Raw genomic sequence first — 23696 nt, 5'->3', positions numbered from 1 at the left:
CCACTTCCCAACTGCCCCTCCTAGTGTAGTGCTGGGTCGTAGATAGTTTTACTGCAAGGCTATTTTGGAACTTGTTAAAATCACCTTGAATCCCACATCGAACCATAAATGGTCATTTATGTCAGTGAGGCCAGCATTACATGGAACTGAGACCGTTCAATACCGTAAATCGATTTTTCGATTCGTATGTCATCTAGGAGCAGGCCTGCCTGACTTAACCAATACTGGAAGCCCAAATCCTCAATGAGGGCAAGAAAGGTAAACGGGACTGACAGCTATTTGTGCTGCTAAGCTATGTGCAACCCGTACCAAACCCACTTCGCATACAGGCCAAGGCAACACGCAACAGTGGTATCAAGCGAAAGCAAGAGCACTATCACACAAGCGATATAGCAAGAACAGTCACTCGCTAAGCAACATGACGTCTACCTGTAATGAACAGGATCGCTAGCAATTTCAACCAAGGCCTGCGTTGGTGCGGACATTTTCTCCACCGGTATTCCCACCGTATTTATGGCGAGATTCTGATGGATGGGGAACCTCGCTTTCAGTTCCAACATATCTAGTGGAATCTGTGAACGAATGTACTTTTGTCTGCCATCATCATCAGGGTTGTAATCCCAGCTTTCAAAGCGGCCTTTCTGCAGTGCACTCCAAACGAATGCTCGACGACGTTGACAAAGGAGAACTTCTTGGGTGATCTGCTCAAAGTCCCATTTCTGCCCCGCTTCGACCTGGAAAGACTCAAAGACTGCTTGAACCTTGTCATCAGTGCTCTTGGCAAGATTGATCAGCTCTTTGGGGTCATCTGCCAGATTGAAGAGCATGGGAGGATCGGCAGGGCAAATGATGTATTTCCAAGGACCACGACGAATCATCATCAATGGTGCAATGGTTCCTTCACCCATGTACTCAGCAAAGACAGTGTCATGACCGCTGCCGCCGTAGAGGTGATTCATCATTGACATTCCGTCCATGGGAAGACCTGGGATAAGATTAGTACCGACGAGGTCTGCCAGAGTTGGGAGAATGTCTAAGGTGGAAACATTTTGCGAGACACGGTGAGGCCGGAATTGCCTGGGGTGGCTGATGAAGAGTGGAACGCGGACTGAAGCCTCAAAGTAGGACATCTTGTACCACAAACCTCTTTCGCCGAGCATATCACCGTGATCGCCGCTGAATATGACGACGGTATTGTCTTCGAGGCCACACTTTTTGAGAACTTCCAGAAGTTGACCAATGCAGTCATCAACATAGCTGACAGCACCGTAGTACGCACGACGAGCCCGCTTGATCTGCTCAGCCGAGAAGGTGTGGCCTTCCAACTCGCAAACATGCAGCAACCGCTTGCTGTGCGGATCTTGATCCTCGGGATTGATGTGGACTTTCGGCAGATCGATATCGACGCCTTCATACATATCCCAGTATTTGTCCTCGATGGTATATGGATCATGAGGGTGAGTAAATGATACCGTCAAGCAAAATGGCCGAGCATCAGGCTTGCGGACATGATCGTAAAGGTACTGTTTCGATTTGTACAAGACCTCCTCATCATAATCGAGTTGATTGCTTCGGACGCAGGGGCCCGCTTGGAGGATAGAGCTGCTGTTGTGATACCATTCCAACCGCCTATCGGGATCATCCCAGTTGACAGCCCAACCATAATCGCCCGGATATATGTCCGCTGTCAGGCGGTTCTCATATCCATGTAGCTGATCTCCTATGAAATGCATCTTTCCTGCTAATGTTGTTTCATATCCTGCATTGCGAAGGTAGTGAGCATAAGTCGGGACGTCGGATCCGATGGAACATGCATTGTCATAGGAACCGATTTTGGACGGAAGCTGGCCAGTGATCATGGCCATTCGAGAAGGTGCGCATAGTGGAGAGTTGCAATATGCCGAATCGAAGACGACTGATTTGGAAGCAAGATTGTCGAGGTTGGGGGTTCTGATCTGTGATTTGGGGTTGTGGATGGAAAGCAGCGGTGCTGCAAGTTGGTCGGCCATGATGTAAAGAATGTTGGGTTTGGCAGGAAAGACTGGCATGGACAAACCATTCTCGCCTTGGATACCGTTTGGCGGTGAAATTGGCGGAGATGCAGGATACTGGTTCGGTTGAGCCATGATGTGAGATACGTGAGAGAGCGCAGACCAGAAGAGAAAGTATGCGTGCGACAGCAGATGCAAGGAGAAAGGGAAAAAGTGGAAAAAGCTGGGGAAATATTACGCCTGGGACAGACCTCACAGTCTTGCCTTATCACGGTATCGCGTATGTGGGGGTGACTCGTGTCATGTGAGAATTGGATAGAACCCTAACATGGACCATGATCCGGCTTCAAACACGATCCCGAGCTCATTTCATCTTCACCGCACTTTGGATTAATACCTCATCGCTGCTCAGATGGGTTGATATTGACGCAAAAAGACGTTGTCGAATCTGGGGAATAAGCACGCAATCAAACGCCATCATCTGCAGACAACCCCTGCATGCCATTGCCTTAGCCCCGGCTGGCTTACCATGATGCAAGACGCTAATCCTGGAAAGGGAAGGCTAGTTTCTACTTCCAACATTGATATTGTTCACTTTTGCATCTCGCCATTTCTGCAAGCATGGCACCAATACCTCCCACGCAATACTGCCATCTCATGCATTCGGATCGAAGACACGAAGCGCAGAACATGGCTCATGCAGACTTCCGCTGTCAGTCATGCGATCCCTACCTAGAAGCTTCAATTACGGCAAACGGTAGTGGGTAGCCTGGTCCCCTACAGAAAGCTTCAGGGCCGTCTCCATCTACCGTTCTCTCTTGTCGGGCACCCGTCAAGCCCGGAAGCATATGCCGTTTGAATTTTTGGGCTAAGGGATCTAGGCCTGCTTGGTGTCGCACGACAGTCATTTGGAGGTAGCACACAAGAACGAACATTTTTAACTATGATTGTGGTAGGAAGTAACGCCTTCTATCCGCCCTGCCCAACGACATAGTCGGAATATCCGCTTTCTCTATACCCCTGCTTCAGTCTTCTGGCTATCATCTGTTTCTTGCTCATGTTCATGTAGCTGCTTGTCATTGCTGACGAAGCCTTTGCCCCAGCCTCTATTGGCCTGCGCAGCCTCATCTTTGAGCTCGTTGATTCTCGAGCCTTCCACACACGTCTGCACCAACATTGTAGTCTATACCAGTGCTATAACACCATCTTTCTTAAATCCCAAGCAAGAAGGAATCCGCCTCAATGTTCAGTGTGCTCGGGGTTGAGACCCGGCAAGAGGGGTACGCTCGCTGAACCTGTCGCTAAAGAGCCCAAAATGTGCGCGCATGATGATGGTATATTTCGCAAATTCCTCCACACAGTCTACCAATCGATCTCGATTCCCCCCGGGCATGAGCCGAGAGCCACCCTCTTCAGCATCTGCAGAGGTAAACAGCTCATAAGCTTTTGGCACTGAAGATTGGTTGGGTATTGTAAACATTCTCATCCATCGACCGAGCAACCGAAGGCTGTTCACTGTGTTGAAAGATTGCGATCCACCAGAGACCATTGCTATGCCTAGCGTGCGGCCCTGTGTTGGTCTGACGGATCCAGTGCTCAGAGGAATCCAGTCGATTTGATTCTTAAAGACAGCGGTCTAAAATTAGCTTCGCAACCATATGAATCTCACAACTCACCAAATTTCCGTGTTGCTCAGGAGACACCCAAAAGTGGCCATCACTCCATCGACTTAGATCTCTTAGCTCCTGGACTTTGACATGTTCATGTTGTGCATCATCCTTGACAGGAAGTCCGGTCGGGTCATATACTCGGACATCGCATCCAAGTCTGAAAAGGATGCGCGAAATCTCGTACGAAAGCAGTTTGGAATATGAACTGAATCATCAGCACACGAATAGCTTAGAAAGCTGTCTTACCGTTTGCGTAAGCTCCCATATAAAACAAGCACTCGAAGTCTTTCCCCAGTCCTTTGGATGTCTTCATCGGCCATTTTCGTGATGGTCGCAAGCTCCAAGCGGCTTATCCAGTCTGTGGATTGGACATTGTTGTCCAACAGAAACGGCCTGTAACGTTGCCGAATCTCTGGTCCTTCAGATTTCTCAGAAATCGCTAGAGTACGATATGCATACTCGGGATCTCGCATTGGCTTTTCGGTTGCCCGCATAGCTGACACATTGTTGAGATCGCCGGTGGAACTCGCTTGCATTGTGAAGGTTGTGCCATTTTCAAGGTGCGGCGCCATGGTAGTGATTGAAAGATGGTTTGCCCTCACTAATAGGATGCTCTTAGGGGTTTAACCTTCCGGTAAGTTCTTGGTTGAAGTGAGGTCTTGCTGGAGTAGGCTGTCCCTACTACATTTGATCCACTTCGAACTAAATCACTTAGTCACTGCCATTGAATGATTGGCCTCCCTTAAGCAGCGACTACACTATATCTCAAGGTGGATTAGTTTGCAAACACTTCTACCCACCCAAACATCGACATTGGCATCACAAATTTTGTTCCGAAGACCCGCAGAATTTCCTACATGCAGCTTCCGATTCGAGCCACATCCGAAGAAGGCGGGACTGCTCAAATGAGTGACTTTGTCCAATACCTCGGCAAAATCCAGATGCCCTCTCGCCATGAGTGGACAGTTTGGAGTCAGCATTCTGCAATAACCAACATGACAGTCACGGCCAGATGGCGAGGAGAATGCAGACGTTAGAGCATCGTCTGCAGGATAATTCAAATGAGCCTGATGGTGGCTATGGCTGGGTCTGCGTGGCAGCTTGTTTCACAATCAATGCCTTCACTTGGGGTGTGGTCTCGGTACACCATTCATGTCATACGTTTAACTGGCGGAGCAGAACACTGATGAAAACAGTCTTATGGCGTTTATCTTGCGCACTACCTTTCGAATGAAACTTTTACTGAGGCAAGGCCAATCGACTTTGCCTTCATTGGAGGACTAAACTTTGCTGTCGCTATGCTTGCAGCACCTGTAGTTACTGCACTGGTTCGTCGTTATGAGATTCATCTGCCAATGTCTTTGGGAATTTTGATGTTTGGCATTGCTTACGCTTCTGCATCGTTTTCGTGGCGAATATGGCAGCTCTACCTCTCTCAGGGTGTTTTGGTGGGTCTTGGGGTAGGATTCCTCTACATCCCAAGTATCGCAATCCTATCCCAATGGTTTTCTACCAAAAGAAGCCTTGCCAACGGAATTAGTGCGGCTGGTTCGGGCATTGGCGGCCTCATATTCTCTCTGAGTACTGGTGCAACGATCGAAAATTTGGGACTGGCATGGTCGTTGCGGCTTGTGGGCGTAATGGCCGTTACTGTCAATACACTTGCCACCATCTTCATCAGGAGCCGAAATCGCGTTGTACAGCCAGCGTCAATCCCTTTTGATGTTGTGCTACTGCGCCGGTATGAAGTCTTTCTATTGCTTACTTGGGCATTCATCAGTATGTTTGGCTACATTGTACTATTGTTTTCCCTGTCGGATTATGCTATCTCCATTGGATTGTCTAGAGATCAGGCAGTCCAAATCACTGCATACTTGAACCTCGGGACTGCCGTGGGGCGGCCAGTCATTGGAACCATAAGTGATCGTTATGGACGGATTGAGATTGCTGGTCTTCTTACCTTGCTTTGTGGATTGTGCTGTTTTGTCTTGTGGCTACCTTTTCAGTCGTTCGCCGTCACCGTTGTATTTGCTATCATCAGTGGCGCTATTCTTGGCGTCTTTTGGGTTGTAAGTGGTACTGTTCTGGTAGGTGATCTTCCTGACTATCACCAGACCATCGGACCACTTTGTGTGGAAGTGGCAGGTCTTGAAGAATTGCCTTCTTTACTCTCCCTGGCCTGGCTCACGACTGTTCTTCCGACCGCTTGTGAGTAATTATCAACAAGATTCCTGGTTCAAGTGTTGACCAATCTAGTCTCGGAAACGATCGCTCTCCAATTGCGAAGGCCTGGCATGAAACGAGAATATCTGTACCCTCAAATCTTTTCCGGCCTGTCATATATTTTAGCAAGTTTCTGTCTCTGGGAACTACGAAGGCATAGAAAGAGTCTATCTCGTACGGACGCAGCACGAAATCAGTCTACCAGATGACTCGACAACGCCCAAAGGAGGGTCTGAAGTAAATCATCCACAGCTTTTGCCAGATCGGCTGTCGTTGCGTAAGGCTTGCTTTGACACAGTAATGCCATCTGCGTTCAATCACTTCTTTTCCCATACTTCTTTCTCATAGCCGTCCATCATGTCGGAATACTCTTTTCCTGCAGCGGCCCAACCAGAAACTCCTTCCAACAGGATAACGCTTTTCATGCTCTTGTGGCCCTTCTCCTTGATCATCTCATCAAACCAACCGGCGGCTCTTGTACCGCGTCCACGAGAAGAACCTTGAAACATTACTCGGACGCTAATTCTGGGAGGAAGGGTGCGTACCGCAGTACCAGATGATGATGTCGATCTTGCCAGCATCACAGAGATTGTACAGCGTTGGAAGGCTGTGGTAAAGGCTTTGAGCTGGCAGATTTAGCGAGCCACGAATGGTCCCTCCCTTCCCCTCACGTGTTAGCCGACACGATCAAGGGGTTATGTGAAGAATTCAACAGTGTGACGATTTTATCTCACCTCATGGTCATTCCTTCGGAGGTCAACCAGTAGAAAATCCCGACCCGGCTGTTCACCACGATCAAGTCTCTCCAATACCTCTGAGCGTGAGATGGAGTCTGGAGAAGTATTCTTCGGTTTCGGATACGCTGCATACCAGGGCGCATTCTCCGTCGTCATCACTTTGATCCTGACTCCGCGGGATAGATCTGCTGATTAGGAAACTTCCAGAAGGACAAATAATGACGCTGGATATTTTCAGGTCGAATGTACAGGAAAGAAGATATTGAGCCAGAGTTCAAGACGGAGGAGAGCGCTATACGTAGTAAGCTCAAAGCGTGGATCCTATGAGTGGTAGATGGGAGCTAGAAAATCTAAAATCAAAGTTCAGATAAAATAGCTCCGAAGGCGCGAAGGCCTTACCACAGGTGAAGACACAAGTTCGAGAGGTGCGAGGTACTAACTTAGAAGTCTTGGCTCTGTCACGCAACTTATTTGATTGGTCAGATCGAAACTCTACCATCTTCTCGAGATGTCTCCACGCCAGCAATCCACTTTTCGAACTAATCTATAGCGTACATAATCGTCTCACCGGGTTGGCGATGGTCCTCTGTGAACACTTCACCTCAGCACCCAGACATTCCATCTTTTACCCGCTATCGGCCTCGCTGAACGAAAGCCTCCGTCGCAGCAGAACTGACCAACATGAAGCCATCAACAAGAGACCCTCAGACAATGCCACACAGTCTGCCTCAAAGCCTCGACCCTGAGAAACCGGACGAACACCAAGACAGTACAAAACATTCCGTATATAAGAGTCTCGGATGGTTGGACCGGCTTCTCGTTGTATGGATTTTGCTTGCCATAATCATCGGCATATTGCTTGGGAACTTTGTTGAAAGTGTTGGGCCAGCATTGCAGAAAGGGAAATTTGTCAACGTCTCAGTGCCTATTGGTATGCTCCCTTGTATGAGTCTTTTGTTTCCACTAATCATTGCAGCGATCGGCCTTCTTGTCATGATGTACCCCATCCTCTGCAAAGTGAAATATGAAACACTTCATCACGTTTTTAGAGAACGAGCTATTTGGGTTCAAATTGGATTCAGTATCGTCATAAATTGGCTCGTCGCTCCACTCCTCATGGTGAGTCTGACGCCGCATCGGAGAAGTAAAGACTGACCGAATAGCTCGGTCTAGCATGGGCTTTCCTCCCAGATGAGCCTGGTCTTAGAGAAGGATTGATCTTTGTCGGACTGGCTCGTTGTATTGCTATGGTAAGCAATTTCTCTCCGTCTCTTGCTTGTACTGAATTAATCAGGTCCTCATCTGGACTGGTCTTGCTGGAGGCGACGAAGAGTACTGCGCTATCCTGGTGGCCATCAATTCCGTAATCCAAATGGTGTTGTATGCGCCACTCGCTATCCTGTTTGTCCGAATCATAAGCCGGTCTGGAAGCGGTATTGCCGTATCGTACTCGACCGTCGCCACAAGCGTGGGCGTATTCCTCGGAATTCCTTTAGCAGCAGCCATCCTCACACGATTCAGCCTACGTCTCATCAATGCTCGGTGGTATGAGACCACTTTCTTGAAGTGGATTGCTCCTTGGTCTTTGATTGGACTGCTCTACACTATTCTGGTCCTTTTCGCATCGCAAGGTCGGCAAGTCGTTCGCCAGATCGTCTCAGTCGTTCGTGTGGCCGCACCATTGGTCTTTTATTTCGCTATCATATTCGCCTTTACTCTTTATGTTACTCACAGACTGGGATTTGGCTACAAGCTTGCAGCGACCCAAAGCTTCACAGCCGCTAGCAATAATTTTGAATTGGCAATTGCGGTTGCTGTCGCTACCTTTGGGCCAAATAGTGATCAGGCGTTGGCAACGACGGTTGGTCCGCTGATTGAAGTACCAGTGTTGGTTGGATTGGTGTATTTGGTAAAGTGGTATGCGGGTAGAAGGCAGTGGAAGGATTGACAGAGACCTGATAACGCATGTTGATTAAATGCTTCAATAATCCAGATATTAAGCTAGAAGGTAATCTCTGAAGCTGGGTTTTATACATATAAGGAACAGGAATCCAAACTCATCAAGTTTACCAAGGATCCCGAATATTTCCGTAAGCAGATGAGCACAGGCCAGTTTTGGAGTAGCGGAGAAAATTCCTCCAATGTGAAGATCCACGAGCACAAACAACGTGCAACTGTCCCGCGGGGGTATTTCGTCCCTATGGAGGCTCAAGTAATACAATTCCTTCGTTCTGCCTCATCCACTGACGCTCATGCAGAAATTGGCAGCCTTACGCAACCGTGAAAACCAACGACGGTCTCGTGCTCGCCGAAAAGACTATATCCAAGAACTTGAGCAACGTCTTCGACACTACGAAGTTGCTGGCGTAAAAGCCACGGCTGAAGTTCAGGCTGCTGCTAGAAAGGTGTCGGAAGAAAACAGCAGCTTGCGTTCATTGTTGGAAATATGTGGAGTTGATGCTGGACGGATTGATGAGTTCTTGCGCACTGGAGATGCTTTCTCTAAAAATATAAGTCATGATGTGAAGACGAAGGTTGCACCCCCGCCACGAGAACGTGCCCCGACACAAACCTGCGCTGCAAGGCACATGAGGACCCCACCAGCCCTCGAGACAGATGTCTGCACGAAAGACATGCAATCAATGGCAAAGACGCCAGAAGTTGTCCAGGCTGTCCCTAAAGCCATATTCTGCGGGTCTGAGAACCATATAATTCAACAAATGACGGCCGATAGAGATAGTACAGAAGCGCCTACCCTTCACGTTGCGGAACTCTCCATGCCTTCAGCGACTTCCAGTGCGAATGTCGAGTCTCCTACGTCGAGTGATCAAGGCCAAGGCTCTGGTGCTCATGATGAGATCTCCTGCGTAGCTGCAGCCGAGATCATCGCAGGTATGCGCGGCCATGACAACCCTGAAGAAGTCTGGCCTGAGCTAGGCTGTAGCTCTTCAAGAAAGTGTATGGTGAAGAACATGGCTATCTTTCAAATCATGGATCAATGAAGAGCGCAAACGATTGGGACTGTGGAGCACTTACCCTCCGCCTGAAATCAGGATCATGCTCAATTCATTCTCCGCGTGAATCAGTGCGTTTTGCAACACCACAATCGGCACGCAGCAATTCAACGAGTGAGAGCTCAGTGGCAACATGGTTTCCGACTTTAGCAGTAATTCATTTGACTCGAACTTGATTACGGACGATAGCACGTCAATTCTAAGACTGACACCACGGCGCGGTTGTGCTGCGCCTTCCGCAAGCAATCTCAGTTTCACTCAACCTGGGTACCCTTCGCTCACCACACAATCAAATATTGCTTTGCGGTCAAATCATACATTGACAAGGCGATTCTGGCAACTCAAGTCGAACGTGCTGCATTCATCTGCAATTGACCATCGTTCAGTGTCCAAACCTCAGGTAATTCCATCCTATCATCCCCATCGAAGATATGGTAGGGTTTGGGCTGATTTCAGAACGCAGCCGGCCACGAGAGGTAGCCTATCTGGCCGCTTCCTGTTCCCACGACAGGCAATATCCCTATTCCAGCCCCTCTGATTTTCCGTGGCTGCTGCATGACGGCCTCTGTACCACACAGAGCCCCTCGTAATATCCACCCGGGAGCCTTCGATCCTCGTATTGCTCATCTGACGGAAGAGGGAGAACAAGGTTTTGGGCTTCATCGGAACAAACACTGGAAAAGAGCAGGCTCATTTAGGCTCTCAAGGCGAGCTGCTAAAACATATTCGAATCATCTGTAGGAGTAGAATTCAAGTACGCAACCTTCCCTCCTGCCTTCCGGGTGAAGACAAGGCAATTCACATTTACCGTAGGTCACCTCTCTTCACAACACCGTTACCGTTATTCACCTTTCTCCAGCACCAAACTTGCTACTGAAGGGACTACACTTCACCGCTGGCCCTATGCAATACCGCTGGAGCGATGCTAGTGCTGCCAAGCAACAAATTCAAGTCAAAATTGATTGAAGATAGAAAACATTGAAGGAAGCCTTTGACCCTTGAATCACTGGAACAGCCTCGGCCCATTTGTATATAGTAAGCGCTCCCACCCACTCAATTCTGTCTTCTTAGAATATCATCAGCCAGCTTTCACCGCTCTCATGCTTTCAAACCTTCGGCTTTCACCTTTACTACATCCCTGCCTGCTTACCACTTCCTGCCTTCCACCACTTAGCCTGACCAGGTGACGCTCGCCCCTTCGTTGCTTCATTTGTCCAAATCCATCTTCGCGTATATATATATATATTATGGGGTAGGCAACCACGGCCAAGCTACTTGATTGTCGACCCATCTGATGCGCGCTCGCTATCCTCACCCGACGCTGGTTGCTTCTCAATACGCTTCAAGCGAACCCATTGCCTCTTACCAAATGCCCAAAGATTGATGCAGTATGTTTTATTTCACCATCATTTCCACTCTTCGCTAACCACAACCAGTGCGCGTACTCCCGGCTGTTCCGATGGGAGGAAGGCGGAGACAAGAACGAGGAAGATGCGGTCGGAACGCTACTCGAGGTTCTTGACGCTATACTCAATTCTCCCCTTCGAATATACGCTCTCGAAGAAAAGAGTACAGCGAGTACGACGGCCGATGTTGTAAGAGTATGCCCACTAACGGAGAGTACGGCGAATACGACGAGTTGGACGACCAGCGTCGACATCCGAGGCAAGAATCGCCTGATGTGGGAAACGCCGCTGTGCTAACTACGAGTTTAGGTTCGAGGATACAGCCCTGCGTTTGCCAGCAGTTTCCGAGCCCAGAACGTAGGCAAATGCATTAAAATGCCCTCGTGTGAATATGTTGTCCGAGCAATCGTTACCTTTCAATACGTCCGACGCCAAGCCGCCGACGTCGAAGACGCCGAACTCTTACTTACTGCCGCAAAACGCGAATCCGACTACAGGCTATTACTCACTACTACTAGGAGTTATGGTTCGCAGCTCAGCAACATCGACGACTTCCGTGAACAGCTCGACCAAGTGCTTCAGATAATGAAAAGATCTGAAGGCACGATCATGATTAGTCCGCAGTCCATTGGCGCAAGTCAAGGAGAAAGCGCAGTCACGGTGGAGGGAGTAATACTGTTAGTACGTATGCGTACGAGAGCAAGGACATGCAAGAAGCAAGAGATATAGCAAGGGCCACTCGGAGAGAGCTCAAGGACGATATGACTGTTCTCGATCTCGATCAATTAACTGGCGTTGATGACGTCAAAAAAACCCTCTTCGTCAAGATAGGCTGGATCAAAAACTATCTTCCCTTCGCCGAGGAATACGAATTTAGCATCGACAACGTGTTGCTGTACGGTCCCGAAGGTACTGGCAAGACCCAGCTGGCCTTCAGCTTTGCGAAATGGAGCCAACTACCTTTTTTCCAAGTCAATTTCTCAGCGGTTCTCGACCAACGTGTCGGTATGATGGAGAAGTAAGCAATGTGAAGTTGTCTAGGCACCACCTATCTACGCTAACCTCTACTAGATTTCTCTTGGCCTTGTTCGAAGAGGCGACACGCTGCCAACCAAGTATAGTTTTCATCGACGAGGTGGACAGGTTGATCTGTTCGACACGTGGTACCGAGCAGGGATTCGAACGAAGACGTCTAAGCTCCTTCAAAATACAACTTGGAAAGCTCAATCATAGTAGGAGCCAGGTTATGGTCATTGGCACAACAGATTGTCCCTGGAGGATTGTGAATACCGCAGGACTCGGTCACCGATTTGCCAAGAAGCTTCATGTAGGCGTTCCTGATCAACATGGCCGGGAGCAGCTGCTGGGCAGCGTTTTGAAGCGACTACGCATCCATCACACATTGTCTGAGAAGGATGTTGAAGAGCTTTCGATCTGTTCAGCACGAATGACAGGTTCAGATATCATCGATGCTCTCATGAAGCTACATAAAGAACGTGTATATGCGCTACAGGGTTGGGAGCATTTCAAGAAGGTAAATGAGTCCGAATATCCTGACAACACGTAGCTGACCCACAGGCCGATGTACGTGGCAAGACGAAGTACGTGCCGTGTGCGCATTCGGACCGCGATGCAGTCATATTGAAGACGTGGACGCAAAAGCGCTCTCATGCGATACATTATGGGCTTGTCACAAAGGCAGAGCTTGAAGCTGCTTTGATTGAACAAACCACGAACAGTGAGTCATCGGGTGGCCGACCTCTACCGAACACTCGAAAATGGGATCCAAATTGATGATGAGCTACGTGACATGGGCAAAGCTTAAGAAGCTGGATTGTGCAGGATCGATGTAACAGCGGTAGGTGTGCTACTCCGACGTAGTGGCTTGTGTTGTTACGAAAGGGGTTCGGCAAGGTAGTAAGGAGGACTGGTGGTGAGGTCAAATCTGGGCCTGAGTGACAGAGGAGCATCGAAGGAATTTCCACAGTAAGCATATCTGTGATGCGGCACAGCTTTCAAATGTGTACTACTGCTTCAATGAAAATTACGATTGAATATTACCCCAGTAGCTGGTTTCGAAAGCTATTTAGTGAATATCAAAGTCTTTATATAATTTGGATATCTAGATCGTCTCCCTCGACTATTTACTAGTAGCTCCACTTGCTCCACAACATCGACCCTTGGGTAAAACCATAGTTAACTACTTTCCATATGAAAAAAATTTGAGGCTCAAGGTCAGAATCATAGGTAATATGCACAACATGCTGGTCTCCCTCTCCCAGCGCTACGAGAACTATAATAAAGACGTAGCGGTGCTTTCGGGCACCGGGCTGTTAGAAGTATGCCATGAAGCAGTGCAGATTAGATTAGTAAGCAAGAGAAAGTAGATGGAATGGATTGATTGACTTGCTATCTCAACTCCTGAGGAGTAGGATGACCGCTATATATACGCATAGAAGAGGCAAGCTATAGAATCACCTAGAAGGAGATCATAAATCAGCGTTGCAATGCTAACTGCAGCATTTGTGAGTGTATGCGTTTCTGAGTGATAGCGCGTGGCGAACAGTTGCGGTGGTCGGAGAACTCCGTCTTCCGCTGACACGGGCAACATTCATACGATCTTGGTCAGAGCTGCAACGAAATCTCCAGGAAGATCGGCAAACTACAGCTGGTCGAAGCGGGTATCGCGTTGAAGTATGAGCCTACCCCCAGGAAGCAGGTGAGTCGATCACCCATCATTAAGCCCAAATGCCAACACCACGTAGCAAGACTGAAGTATTTCTTTGAGAGCACTCCAGAGAAGACATGCCAGATTTACAACCTACGTGAGCGGTTTCCGACACTGGCGGAGAAGTCCGCAAAAGAACTTGTGGATACGTACAAGGCACTTGGTGGCATGAGTTTCGAATATGCTCTAGAAACGGTTCGCCGTGACTTATGCGACCTGGATTTTGAGATTGAGGGGTGTGAGGATTGGCTTGAGATGGCAAGAGACCGTCACCTACAGCAGTTGGCGTCGGATATGAGTCTGAACGCGATGTGAATATTGGAACTTAGGAGGAAGGACAGTGGGTGGTTTGGGCAGTGATGATGTAATGTGCGGCAGGATTGGGAGGTTAAATTGGTGGTTTTGCAAGGACGAAAAGATGCCGCCACCAAGAAGGAGCGACGGACTTTGACTTGTTACCGCCTTGCTTGAGACTCACATACCGACTGCAAGCCTGGAAGTGGAAAGTCCAGAAAGAGCAAGTGGTAATGACAAACCCCTCCCCCCCCCCAAAAATAACTAGCATAGGTGGCCGGTCGAAGGCATTCAACAGCTCAGAGTTCCTCAATAGATCTGAAGCCATGAAGCAGCTGCGTGGCAAAAGCGGCGGGACGTTCACATGTGAGGTTCATACGTGATCTACGGCCTCGTGAGCTGGGCTGAAGAAGATTTAGAAAGTCTGTGGCACGCGGACAGTGAAGCCTAGACTCTGGAACAAAAAGTAGCTCCACCTGAGTGACAGAAGTTAGTCGAAGGTTCAAAGCTTTCAAAGGTATGAAGGAGACCATCGCATGCCACGGAGCCATCGAAGTTGTAGGGATGGATAGATCGAATGAGAAGTAATCCTGTCCACCTTGCACGTGATTGACAGCCTGTAGGTACGACTCTCAGAGTGGATAGCGAAGTATACTGTCCGTGCCGACTGGCTCGGGGTGGCCAATGGTGTGGGCAGTGTTTGTTGAGTCATCAGAGGACATGGAATGAGTAGAAGGGACGGGAACGCTCGGACGATAGGGGAAAGTAGAATGGGCGAAAGCTGTACAGTCATCTGGGCTTGACAAGGAAAGTAACACCAAGCAAGGGATGTGCAATAGGACCTGGGATGCAGTTGTTCAATGCAACGACATAGTGGATGAGGCAAGAGCGACGACCCGACACACATATGCGGATTGTACCATAGTGCAATGGTCAAGGGATGTAGAGTAGGTAGGGGTTGTGTCACAATGTAAGACGTTGATGAGGTGACATCGTGGATCTCGGTACCGATAGAGACGGGGAAGGGGGGGCTCACTGACTGCGTAGGTGAGACTAGTATATTTCTTTGGAAGAGGAGGATCGGATGGTTATCCGAACATTGTCGGACTTGCCAGCGCCGGTTGCGTACATATGTGCAAAGAAGAGTTACAAAGGGGGATAGCTAGCGATGAGAACAGGAAGTCGGAGCCACTTTGCGCTGCAATCGTCATTTCGCGACAGAAGTCAGTCCACCTGGCTGAGCAGTGTTGGTCAAGGTACAAGAACAAAATGCTTCGCAAGGTTAAAGCAGCTGTACTGAACATCCATCGCTCGCACCTCTGCCTCAATCAGTATAGAGAACTGTAGGACTTGATATAACAAGAGATTCCTTCCGGTTGACACTAAGAACCTCAAACATCCAGATCCTCGATTCGAGCTTCATCGTCAGACTCTCCTGGCAAATCTTCATCGAATTCCGACACCTCGCGATCACCCATGAAATCTCGAATCAGCTTTAACACCTCGGGATCTTGCCAGTGCCCTATCAACGCCCATGGGTGCTTCGACACCTTTGCCGCAACTGGTAACTCAAGGTATTGAAGTTCGTCCAGTTGAAACTGTTGCGCCCCTTCGGTCATGTATCTGATCTGTTCATCGATGAGAGTTTGCTCGACAGGTTGCTGTCCCACCACAATAGTATCGTCGTCTTCCTCGTCAGGTCTGGGCTTTTGAGCTCTTTCCCATATCGTTGATTTCCGTAACCGTGTAGGCGGTATCCTCGCATCCTGATTCTCTTGATTATCGTCTTGAGAGTTATTCCCACCTTCAGCCTCTTCTGTGTTCGCCATGACTTGCTGTGAAAGAGTCATCGTAGCCGTCGTCAACACTGGACGTGGAACGTTTGCGAATGCAACCTCGGTGGAGTCGGACGCCTGTACTTTGTTAAGGATGTAGTAGAATGAAATAGAAGCACGTCTTACTCTGAGATATGTCAATATCATGTTCCAGACTGGTTTGCCGTCTCGATAGGCATATCTTGTGTAGTGATCGAAACGAAACCGGTAACGAGAGTATCTGAGCTACAAGCTGTAAGTGTGGTGGTGTTGATCTCTTATTTTCCTTGCTAACCTCGTCGTCTTCTACCTTTGGCCAACGTACAATCTCCATCGTGAGTCTGGGTTGATAGACGCGGAATGAAATCGTGTATCGATCGTCAGGTAGCATGACGCGTATCTTGACCACGGACTCGAACATCGATTCAGCCTGAAGATCATTTGTTCCTTCGACCAAAGCAAAATCAAGGTCCATCCGTCGTCCCAGTTTGCGGACAATCAAGCTCATCGATGAACCGGGCATTGAAAGCTTTTCATAGACAACCTTAGGCTTTGTAGCTCCAGTGTCGGAATTGGGGTCGGTAAAAGAAGCGTAGAGCGAAGAAAGTGGACATCGATGCTCGGAAGGAACGCCGCTGCGGTTAACATTTGTCGTTGCATGCCTTTGCTGAGGACGAGCATTGATGCCAGGTGCAACAGGGTCTATAGGCCTGCCGTTACGCTGCCTCCCCCCTTTGCGACCGCCCATTTCGAGGAAGTAAATGCTTGGATTCAGAGATCAATTCCGAGCTACTCGAGCTACTCGAACTACCCAGTACAAAGAGAAGGAGGAAGGTGTGAAGATGAGCAATGGAATAATTGGCTAAAGTTGAGTTTCAGTGATATAGCGGAAGGAACACCAAGACAGAAGAAATGAAACAAAAATAATGAGACAGGAGAAAGGGGGTTTGCACATTTTTATCGTTGCAATACTTTTGTCGCGCTTGTGGTGGTTGAAGGGAGTGCCTTCCTCATACAGTATAGGGATACCGCACACTCCAACACCATCCTTTTGCCACTTGCAACCGCAGGCAAAAATTTTCCGGCGTGTGATTGACAACTATCGTCTCTTGCTCGTGTAGATCGATTACGTCGACTACCGCAAGGCCATTATACCTGACCATTCCTTTCTCTTAAGACGACTTGAGTACCGCTAGTGACACCTGTTTGAGGACTCTTGAACATCACCAAGATTCAGACGTTGGGTAGTCAAGACCTTAGACCCGCCAATCTCTGTACCCTGCAAGCCGAAGCCGGAATGGCAGATATCTCCACCGTACAATTCGACTGGCGAGTGGCACCAGATGTGGAGACGATGCTGTTCAAGCTATACACTCTATTCGTCACCGCTGGCGATGTAACATCAAGCAAAGTCAATACGATGCTGTCGGACTCGAGGGCGGAAGGGGTTCAGAAGCTGCTGCGAATGAACAGGGATGGGATACCCGATGAGCATGGGCAAGACTTGATGTTCGTACGATATGACAAGGTGCACAGTCGTGGTTGGACGGCCAAGAGAGACAAGACATACTGGGCGAAATGGTTCTTGGTGCTAGAAGATACAGTCATCCGGCTTAGCAACTTCACCAGCGAGTTACAAAGACTTACCGGATACAAAGTCTCTCGGCACAACTTTCCGCAGCGAAATGCTCGCAAGATCTTGATCGACTTGGCGTTAACTATCGGTATACATCCAGCTGCCTTGGGGAGCATAGCGGCAGCGGGTGGAAAGATCATGACTCCCAGAAAGATGGATCTCAAGCTGGTAGTGGTTTCCGACATATTGCAATGGCTGACACTGCGAAATGAGCCTGACCCCGGGAAAGAATTTCGGTTATCCGAAGTGTTCAGGGTCAGCAGTAACTAGAGTGAAATTCCCTCTTTGATCCTCAACGTGTCCATGAAACGCGGGTCAGTTGATGCTGTGGTCGTGGCAGAGCACCGGAATTTGCAGAAAGTTCTGTTGAGCTACAAGGTATTGAACAGGGGAATGGATGAGGTGATCTTCGTTCTCGTACGTCTCTTTTCTGTTTGCAGCTAGAACGGCTATTGACAAAGGACAGACGGGCGGGTTCGGTGACATACCCACTCCCGAATGCCTCTGCCTCCTGAGCAAGCACCCAGCACTAGCTCACGTGCCATTTCTGTACGTCTCGGACCACGACTTTCAAGGCTTTCAGATATTCTTCAACTTGAAGTACGGGTCACGCAACATGGCTTTTCTCTCGCAGACGCAAACATGCCGTCAGTTGGAATGGGTCGGCCCTACGACCAAAGACCTTGACCTAGTAGCCGAGGCCGGCTCACGCTTTTACATCGAAGACCAAGCGCAGAACCATCTGGATTGGACGGAAGAAGAGAAGGAGCAAGTAAGGCTCAGATGGTTAACGAAGCGACAGGAGACAACGAAGAACTTCATTACCAAAGGGAAGGGCTGCCAAATCAACAAGAAGCAGGACAAAGACTTGATGAAGCATCGACGAAAATTCGGAATGCTGGAAAGCGAGCCGGCGGTGGCAGAGGAAGTATTGGAGATGCAGCGATCCAAACACGGAGTACGTACCAATTGACACAAATTCCCATTGTATCTGACTATGTAACTGACCTCTTGGAAAGAAATTTCGTCTCAGCCTCTTGCAATCGATCTATAGTGTCGGCTTGCAATGGTACATCGCACAACAGGTGGCACTGCGTTTGAATCGATCAGTGGGCGACATCAGGAGTTCAAGATTGACAAAAATGGGGCCTGAAACTCAAAGACCGAACAATGAACGCAGCACTTCAAATACTGTGCCAAGCTCGGAGAGACTCGAAACAGGTGGCTATTCAATGGCGGATTTGGTGGATGAAGATCAGCTTGACCTACTAAGGGAACTTCCGGATGCGTAAAGTGAGTGACGAAGTCTAGCGAGATTGTATGTAATGTCTGGTCATTTTTCATTAATGCAAGGTACTACGAGGCTAGATAAGGTGCTTTAACAGTGCGAATTAGAGTAGTAGCTAAATAATAATTTATTCAATAAACGCTAGGCCAGGTTCCCACCTGCACCGCTTATAGGCGCCACTCGTTACAGGCTCATCTTCGTGGTATGGAGCTTGTGTCAATTCGTGTTGATCTTCTGAGAGGGTCTATTGGCCGCGTTTCATATGCGTAATCTCTGCGAATTTCCTGCTTTTGATTAGTTAATTTATACCGCAATTTCACTTCTAATTTCGCTGTACAGCACAGCCAATTGTACTTAGTTTTACGCTCTCTACCCCCCTAGATATCAATTAACTTGCTTCTCTACGTACTCTGCACAGCAGGTTGACACAATTCAGTGGTCTAGTTCTTCTGAATTTGATGCATCCTCTCAAATATTTCCATCAGACATTTGTTGCTCTTTCCAAGTATGAACCAGGGGTGCTCAACAATGTCTTCCTAGCTTTAGCTCTCACATCATCATATTTCTAGTATTCATATTCACATGGAGCTATCACGCTGTGCATAGTAAGAGTTGACACCCCGGAAGGAGCATCATCGTGTCCTATCTACAGCTAATGTCCGGCATCACTCTCTAAGCTCTCAGCACGCTTGGTAATGTTGACATTGTCTTTTCTGTATCGAGAGCGCGATCCAGCTTTGAGATGCCTTCCCCTTGCCCCTAAAGTGAGCCGCACCAGTCCGTGCTCGCACTCCACGAGAGGATGTAGTAATGAAGCGAATCAGGCCAACTGCTTACATCGAGATACTACTACTGAGGAGACGAGGAACGAGCAAAGGAAACGACACACATTGACCAGCATCAGTGTTTTAATGCCAAGAACATTACTCGGAGTAAATAACGTCGAGAGGGAGTCGAGTAAAAAGATGATGATTCAAACACATGTAGCAAAATCGTGAGTGAGGTCAGGTGTATTTGAGCGCTGCCCCCTGACCTAGAGCCGTTCGAATTCTGGATTATTTATAATTTGTCCCACCCAAATGCCATGTTTTTGCTGTGCATTTTTGATCAGTTGCTAAATGAAGCACCTGTGGCTCCCAAGTTCTAAAGCAGGAAGCCGGTGCACAACGGTGTAGTCTAAATCCCGCACAAATGTTTTCCTTGTGTTTCTCCAACCTTGTACGTCTAAACCTGTCTGTGTCTGCTCGCTCCTAACCTCCCAGTTCATATGCTCGGTCTTACTCGGAATGTGTCTGGACGGTATATTCAGAACGATGTATTCGGTGTCTAGGTAACAATTCGTCGCAGCGATAGGGAAGAAAAATCTTTGGCCGACCCACCGATCCACGCCGGCATAGGCCGTACGTTCGAACGAGATTGAATGGTGCAGTAACATGGTGCCAGTTGGAACATATTTACCTATTGAAGTCATTGGATGATATCCTCGAAGGTGGCTGAGATCAAAAGAGAGCAACATAAGCGATTTCTTTATAGAAGAAGTTTTCATATTCAGCAAAAGACTATGAGGGTAGACTTCCCAATGCCCCGTAGTCAATATCGGGCTTTGCAGCAAGCCGCCGGCTCCGTCGAAGTTCGACTCCAGCAGGGTTGGTTCTATACTCTTGCCTGCGTCTCTGCCTGGCGGCTGCTTTTTCCGCTGCTTTTGCAGTCTTCTTCACTGATCTTTGGCCACTTTTTTTGCCTCTCTCAGCTCTATGTACATCTGTAGATGTAATATTCACACCTTGCCCGCTCGGACCTTCTCTACTATTGTCAACATCATTACCATCACCACCAACATCGCCACCATGAACACTTCCCCCCACTTCCGGAGTTTTCTCTTCCTGTTGTCTAAGCTCCGGATCTCCTAGGAATGGACCACCCAACACGCCTTTCACCAAATCTTGGAAATAAGGATCAGCGACATGACGAGTTAGCTATAGGCTCCTAAAGCTAGGAATAAGGACATCAACAGGCGGAAACGAGACCTGTCTACCGGAACCTGTCTCTTCTACTGCCACAGCTGTGGGATGGCGTGGTAGATTGACATACCTCACTATAGCAGGTGACATGGTCTGTAGACACAAATTTAGTTAGTCTAATACTCGGGAAAGGTCACTAGGAAGCGATATACAAAAGAGTTGCGAGGGTGAGAAAGAGGAACACTCACCGTGAAGCTCCGCGCAAGGTGTGACCACACTTCCTTACACTGCTTTGCCTCCTTTTCTGTAGAGAATTGAGTTCAAAAACCCATTGATCCTGAATCTTAGTGCCGGTTTTTGAGGTTATATCAATTATATAGCTGGTTCGGTTCATTTTGATACTAAGCGTGCAACCAGCCATAGGAAGATTGATGAGCTCTATAGGCTCGTTATTCTCATTCTTGAATGAGATTACAAGTACGTCAGGGTAATTCCTGAATCCACGGGTTTCGGTTCTTATGAAAGCTTGGGGTTCTGAAGCCTTTGCTTTTCCTTTCCCTTTCCCTTTGCTCTTTTTTTTCTTGCCTCCTTGGACATTGCCTCGGACATTGCCACCTTGGACATTGCCACCTTGGACATTGCCACCTTGGACATTGCCACCTTGGAAATTGCCACCTTAGACATTGCCACCTTGGACATTGCTGCCCTCAGGATGGTGGCTTGCAGCCTGACTATCAAAGAGAGCTGCGAGGGTTCCGTGTTGACGAACAAGCAGCATCTTCAAGGGAGCTTCGTATTTGCAGTGCTCGAAGTTCCAGTTACTGGCCCGATCTTGTAATACATTGGCCGTTTTTGAAGGGGGCAGAACAATACCCTTGAATGGTTGTAGGCCACTGTTTGTAGGGCGACCTTGCGGTTCTGACACCTTGTTGTTCTTTCCTGGAGCCATGTTGCATGATATTCTTTTTGACCAAACATGTCAGCAACTCTTCAAAGTTAAGATGGCAATCAGAAACACTTACAAGAAAGGTTTGCGAAGGCAGAGAATGTGGTGATACTAGGAAGCTTTATGGAGGGATGGATGCTCTTGAGATGAAGGCTTTTATTGATGGGTTAAAGGGGTAGTTTGACGTGTCGTGGAAGAATACTTCATTCGAATGAGACTTGACGCAGGAGAGACTGTTCGAAAATATTTTCGCTGTATCAAGCTTGAGAGAGATGACTGCTAAGTTCGGTGTCAACAGGAGTGGCTATACACCACTGCCTGTGCAAGACTTGTAAAAGCGCGATCAAAGACCGTACCAGACAAACAGGGGTGGATATACTCCACCACCTGTACCCAAATTGAAGAAAAAGGAGAAGAAGAAGGGGAGACCGATGAAGCCGGGATATTGAGGAGAATATTTGCGAATTTGTGCCAAGACTCAGCTCATAGTGTTCTCTCCAGAACTGAAAAACTTCTCCAGGCACTCAGACAAGAATCACCACGTATCACGAGCTGGATGAATCTCGACCTCCGGCGCTGCTTGTATCATTACCAAGTTGTGTACTGGCCCTGGGGTATACCCAGGCCAGTTATCGGATTGGCAACAACCATCTCGCTCGTGAACCGCTTTATAACTGGTTCTGGTGTATAGCCAGACCAGCCTCTACCCTCTTCTACTCCTCCAGTTCCTTCGTCTGCGTCCAGCATCTATATTTCCAAAATCCTCGGTCCGCTTAGCACATTCATCCCGATCCTTCCGATCGACAAGGTTCCTCTCCCTCCCCGCACAATTGGTTGCAAGCCATACTTGAGGTAAGCCTCTAGAGCCCATCCAAGCTAAAAAGTTTCTGACACTAAACCCTAGATCCGCCTAGGACATCTTTGAGCTGCGTTGAAGACCAAGATTATGGAGGGCTCCTATAAATACTCTCAATGGGCAACGCCACGAGGTTAGCTACCTTTCCCGGGAAGATCATCCAACTACTTACAATCGTGATGAAGTGATCAGTGCACCACCAGACTGGGTGATAGATGCGGAAAGGCAAAACCGGGGCGAGATACCTGCACCACACGTCTTACCAAGAAAGGAAAGGTCCACCGTAAGCCCCGAACGTTTCCAGCAAGCCATAGGAGACCTCGCTGCATGGAATCCTCTGCCTGATAGTCTGGGCATGTGGCGGATGTCACTTGAAGACCATCGGCCAGAACAGGCCGCAGCTGCTTCACAAAACTTGGAAGCCGTGAATACACAGTCGCGTGGGATTTCAAGCTCATCGTTGCCCCATTCCACAATTTTGCCGAAACCTGCAGTCCCCAAGAAAGCTCGGAAGGTCACTTTTGCAGCGCAACCATCGCAGTCACCTTCGCCACAGAAGCGGAAGCGGTCAAGCATACAAGAACCCAGTCAAAATCTACCTAAAGCTAGCCGCAAAAGCCTCTTGCAGCCCAGCACCCCCCGAAGGAGGAGAGGAGGTGTGGTAGATCAAATGGACATTGATGGAGATGACAAGGAGGACGAGGACACAGCAAGAGCACAGCCTCCTCCGCGTAGAACCAGCAACAGGTTGAAGAAGCGTGCAGCCAGGCGAGTCGGGCCAACATTCTACATCTAGCCCCCACAATTGAAAGAGGAGGACAGAAAGCTTTATAAGCAGGTGACATCGTGCAAAGAAGCAGGTCACGTTCATTCAGATGATGAGGATTGGTAGGAAGTAAGGGTCAGAGAAGGGGGACTGACTAGTGGCAGGAGGTTTAGTAGGGGAGCCTGTAATAGTAGGCTACAAGGGGAGGGTGCAGGATTACACGATATGACGGAGAGTGGCTAGCAAATCTTTGGGTTTAAAACCCTCAATATAAAGCTTACCATGCGCTCCATGTATGTTTCAGCCTTCTTTCACGGGTTCAGTTCTTCATAGGGAGGTCTTCCCAGATGTAACGCAAGTGCATTA

General features: G+C 48.5%; 8 protein-coding genes across 8 annotated transcripts; 5 read left to right on the top strand and 3 right to left on the bottom strand.

Annotated features, from left to right (window-relative positions):
* Window positions 1-425: 425 nt before the first annotated feature.
* Window positions 426-2126, bottom strand: EPUS_04047 (uncharacterized protein; the record flags this gene model as incomplete). Its single annotated transcript, XM_007802661.1, has 1 exon — window positions 426-2126. One exon carries the CDS (start codon window positions 2124-2126, stop codon window positions 426-428), a length of 1701 nt encoding a protein of 566 aa, XP_007800852.1.
* Window positions 2127-3237: 1111 nt separating this feature from the next.
* On the bottom strand, window positions 3238-4233 carry EPUS_04046 (uncharacterized protein; the record flags this gene model as incomplete). Its single annotated transcript, XM_007802660.1, has 3 exons — window positions 3238-3612; window positions 3668-3866; window positions 3908-4233. 3 exons carry the CDS (start codon window positions 4231-4233, stop codon window positions 3238-3240), a joined length of 900 nt encoding a protein of 299 aa, XP_007800851.1.
* Window positions 4234-4673: 440 nt separating this feature from the next.
* On the top strand, window positions 4674-6093 carry EPUS_04045 (uncharacterized protein; the record flags this gene model as incomplete). The annotated part of the gene is made up of 4 exons (XM_007802659.1): window positions 4674-4802; window positions 4858-5730; window positions 5776-5869; window positions 5918-6093. 4 exons carry the CDS (start codon window positions 4674-4676, stop codon window positions 6091-6093), a joined length of 1272 nt encoding a protein of 423 aa, XP_007800850.1.
* Window positions 6094-7302: 1209 nt separating this feature from the next.
* EPUS_04044 (uncharacterized protein) lies at window positions 7303-12835 on the top strand (the record flags this gene model as incomplete). Its single annotated transcript, XM_007802658.1, has 11 exons — window positions 7303-7552; window positions 7598-7740; window positions 7785-7871; window positions 7916-8530; window positions 8663-8833; window positions 8880-9542; window positions 11072-11230; window positions 11351-11718; window positions 11775-12059; window positions 12113-12575; window positions 12620-12835. 11 exons carry the CDS (start codon window positions 7303-7305, stop codon window positions 12833-12835), a joined length of 3420 nt encoding a protein of 1139 aa, XP_007800849.1.
* Window positions 12836-13302: 467 nt separating this feature from the next.
* Window positions 13303-14084, top strand: EPUS_04043 (uncharacterized protein; the record flags this gene model as incomplete). Its single annotated transcript, XM_007802657.1, has 2 exons — window positions 13303-13380; window positions 13671-14084. The coding sequence occupies 2 exons, from the start codon at window positions 13303-13305 to the stop codon at window positions 14082-14084; spliced, it is 492 nt and encodes a 163-aa protein (XP_007800848.1).
* A 1370-nt stretch (window positions 14085-15454) lies between these two features.
* EPUS_04042 (uncharacterized protein) lies at window positions 15455-16625 on the bottom strand (the record flags this gene model as incomplete). The annotated part of the gene is made up of 3 exons (XM_007802656.1): window positions 15455-15976; window positions 16025-16123; window positions 16203-16625. 3 exons carry the CDS (start codon window positions 16623-16625, stop codon window positions 15455-15457), a joined length of 1044 nt encoding a protein of 347 aa, XP_007800847.1.
* Window positions 16626-17174: 549 nt separating this feature from the next.
* On the top strand, window positions 17175-18805 carry EPUS_04041 (uncharacterized protein; the record flags this gene model as incomplete). The annotated part of the gene is made up of 4 exons (XM_007802655.1): window positions 17175-17775; window positions 17833-17930; window positions 17980-18471; window positions 18533-18805. The coding sequence occupies 4 exons, from the start codon at window positions 17175-17177 to the stop codon at window positions 18803-18805; spliced, it is 1464 nt and encodes a 487-aa protein (XP_007800846.1).
* Window positions 18806-22654: 3849 nt separating this feature from the next.
* EPUS_04040 (uncharacterized protein) lies at window positions 22655-23360 on the top strand (the record flags this gene model as incomplete). The annotated part of the gene is made up of 2 exons (XM_007802654.1): window positions 22655-22697; window positions 22750-23360. 2 exons carry the CDS (start codon window positions 22655-22657, stop codon window positions 23358-23360), a joined length of 654 nt encoding a protein of 217 aa, XP_007800845.1.
* Between the last annotated feature and the right edge of the window lie 336 nt (window positions 23361-23696).

Source organism: Endocarpon pusillum (assembly GCF_000464535.1).
Source record: "Endocarpon pusillum Z07020 unplaced genomic scaffold scaffold176, whole genome shotgun sequence".
NCBI lineage: Eukaryota > Fungi > Ascomycota > Eurotiomycetes > Verrucariales > Verrucariaceae > Endocarpon > Endocarpon pusillum.
The sequence above is the reverse complement of the archived record's forward strand: the minus strand, read 5'-3'. Positions and strand labels throughout refer to the sequence as shown.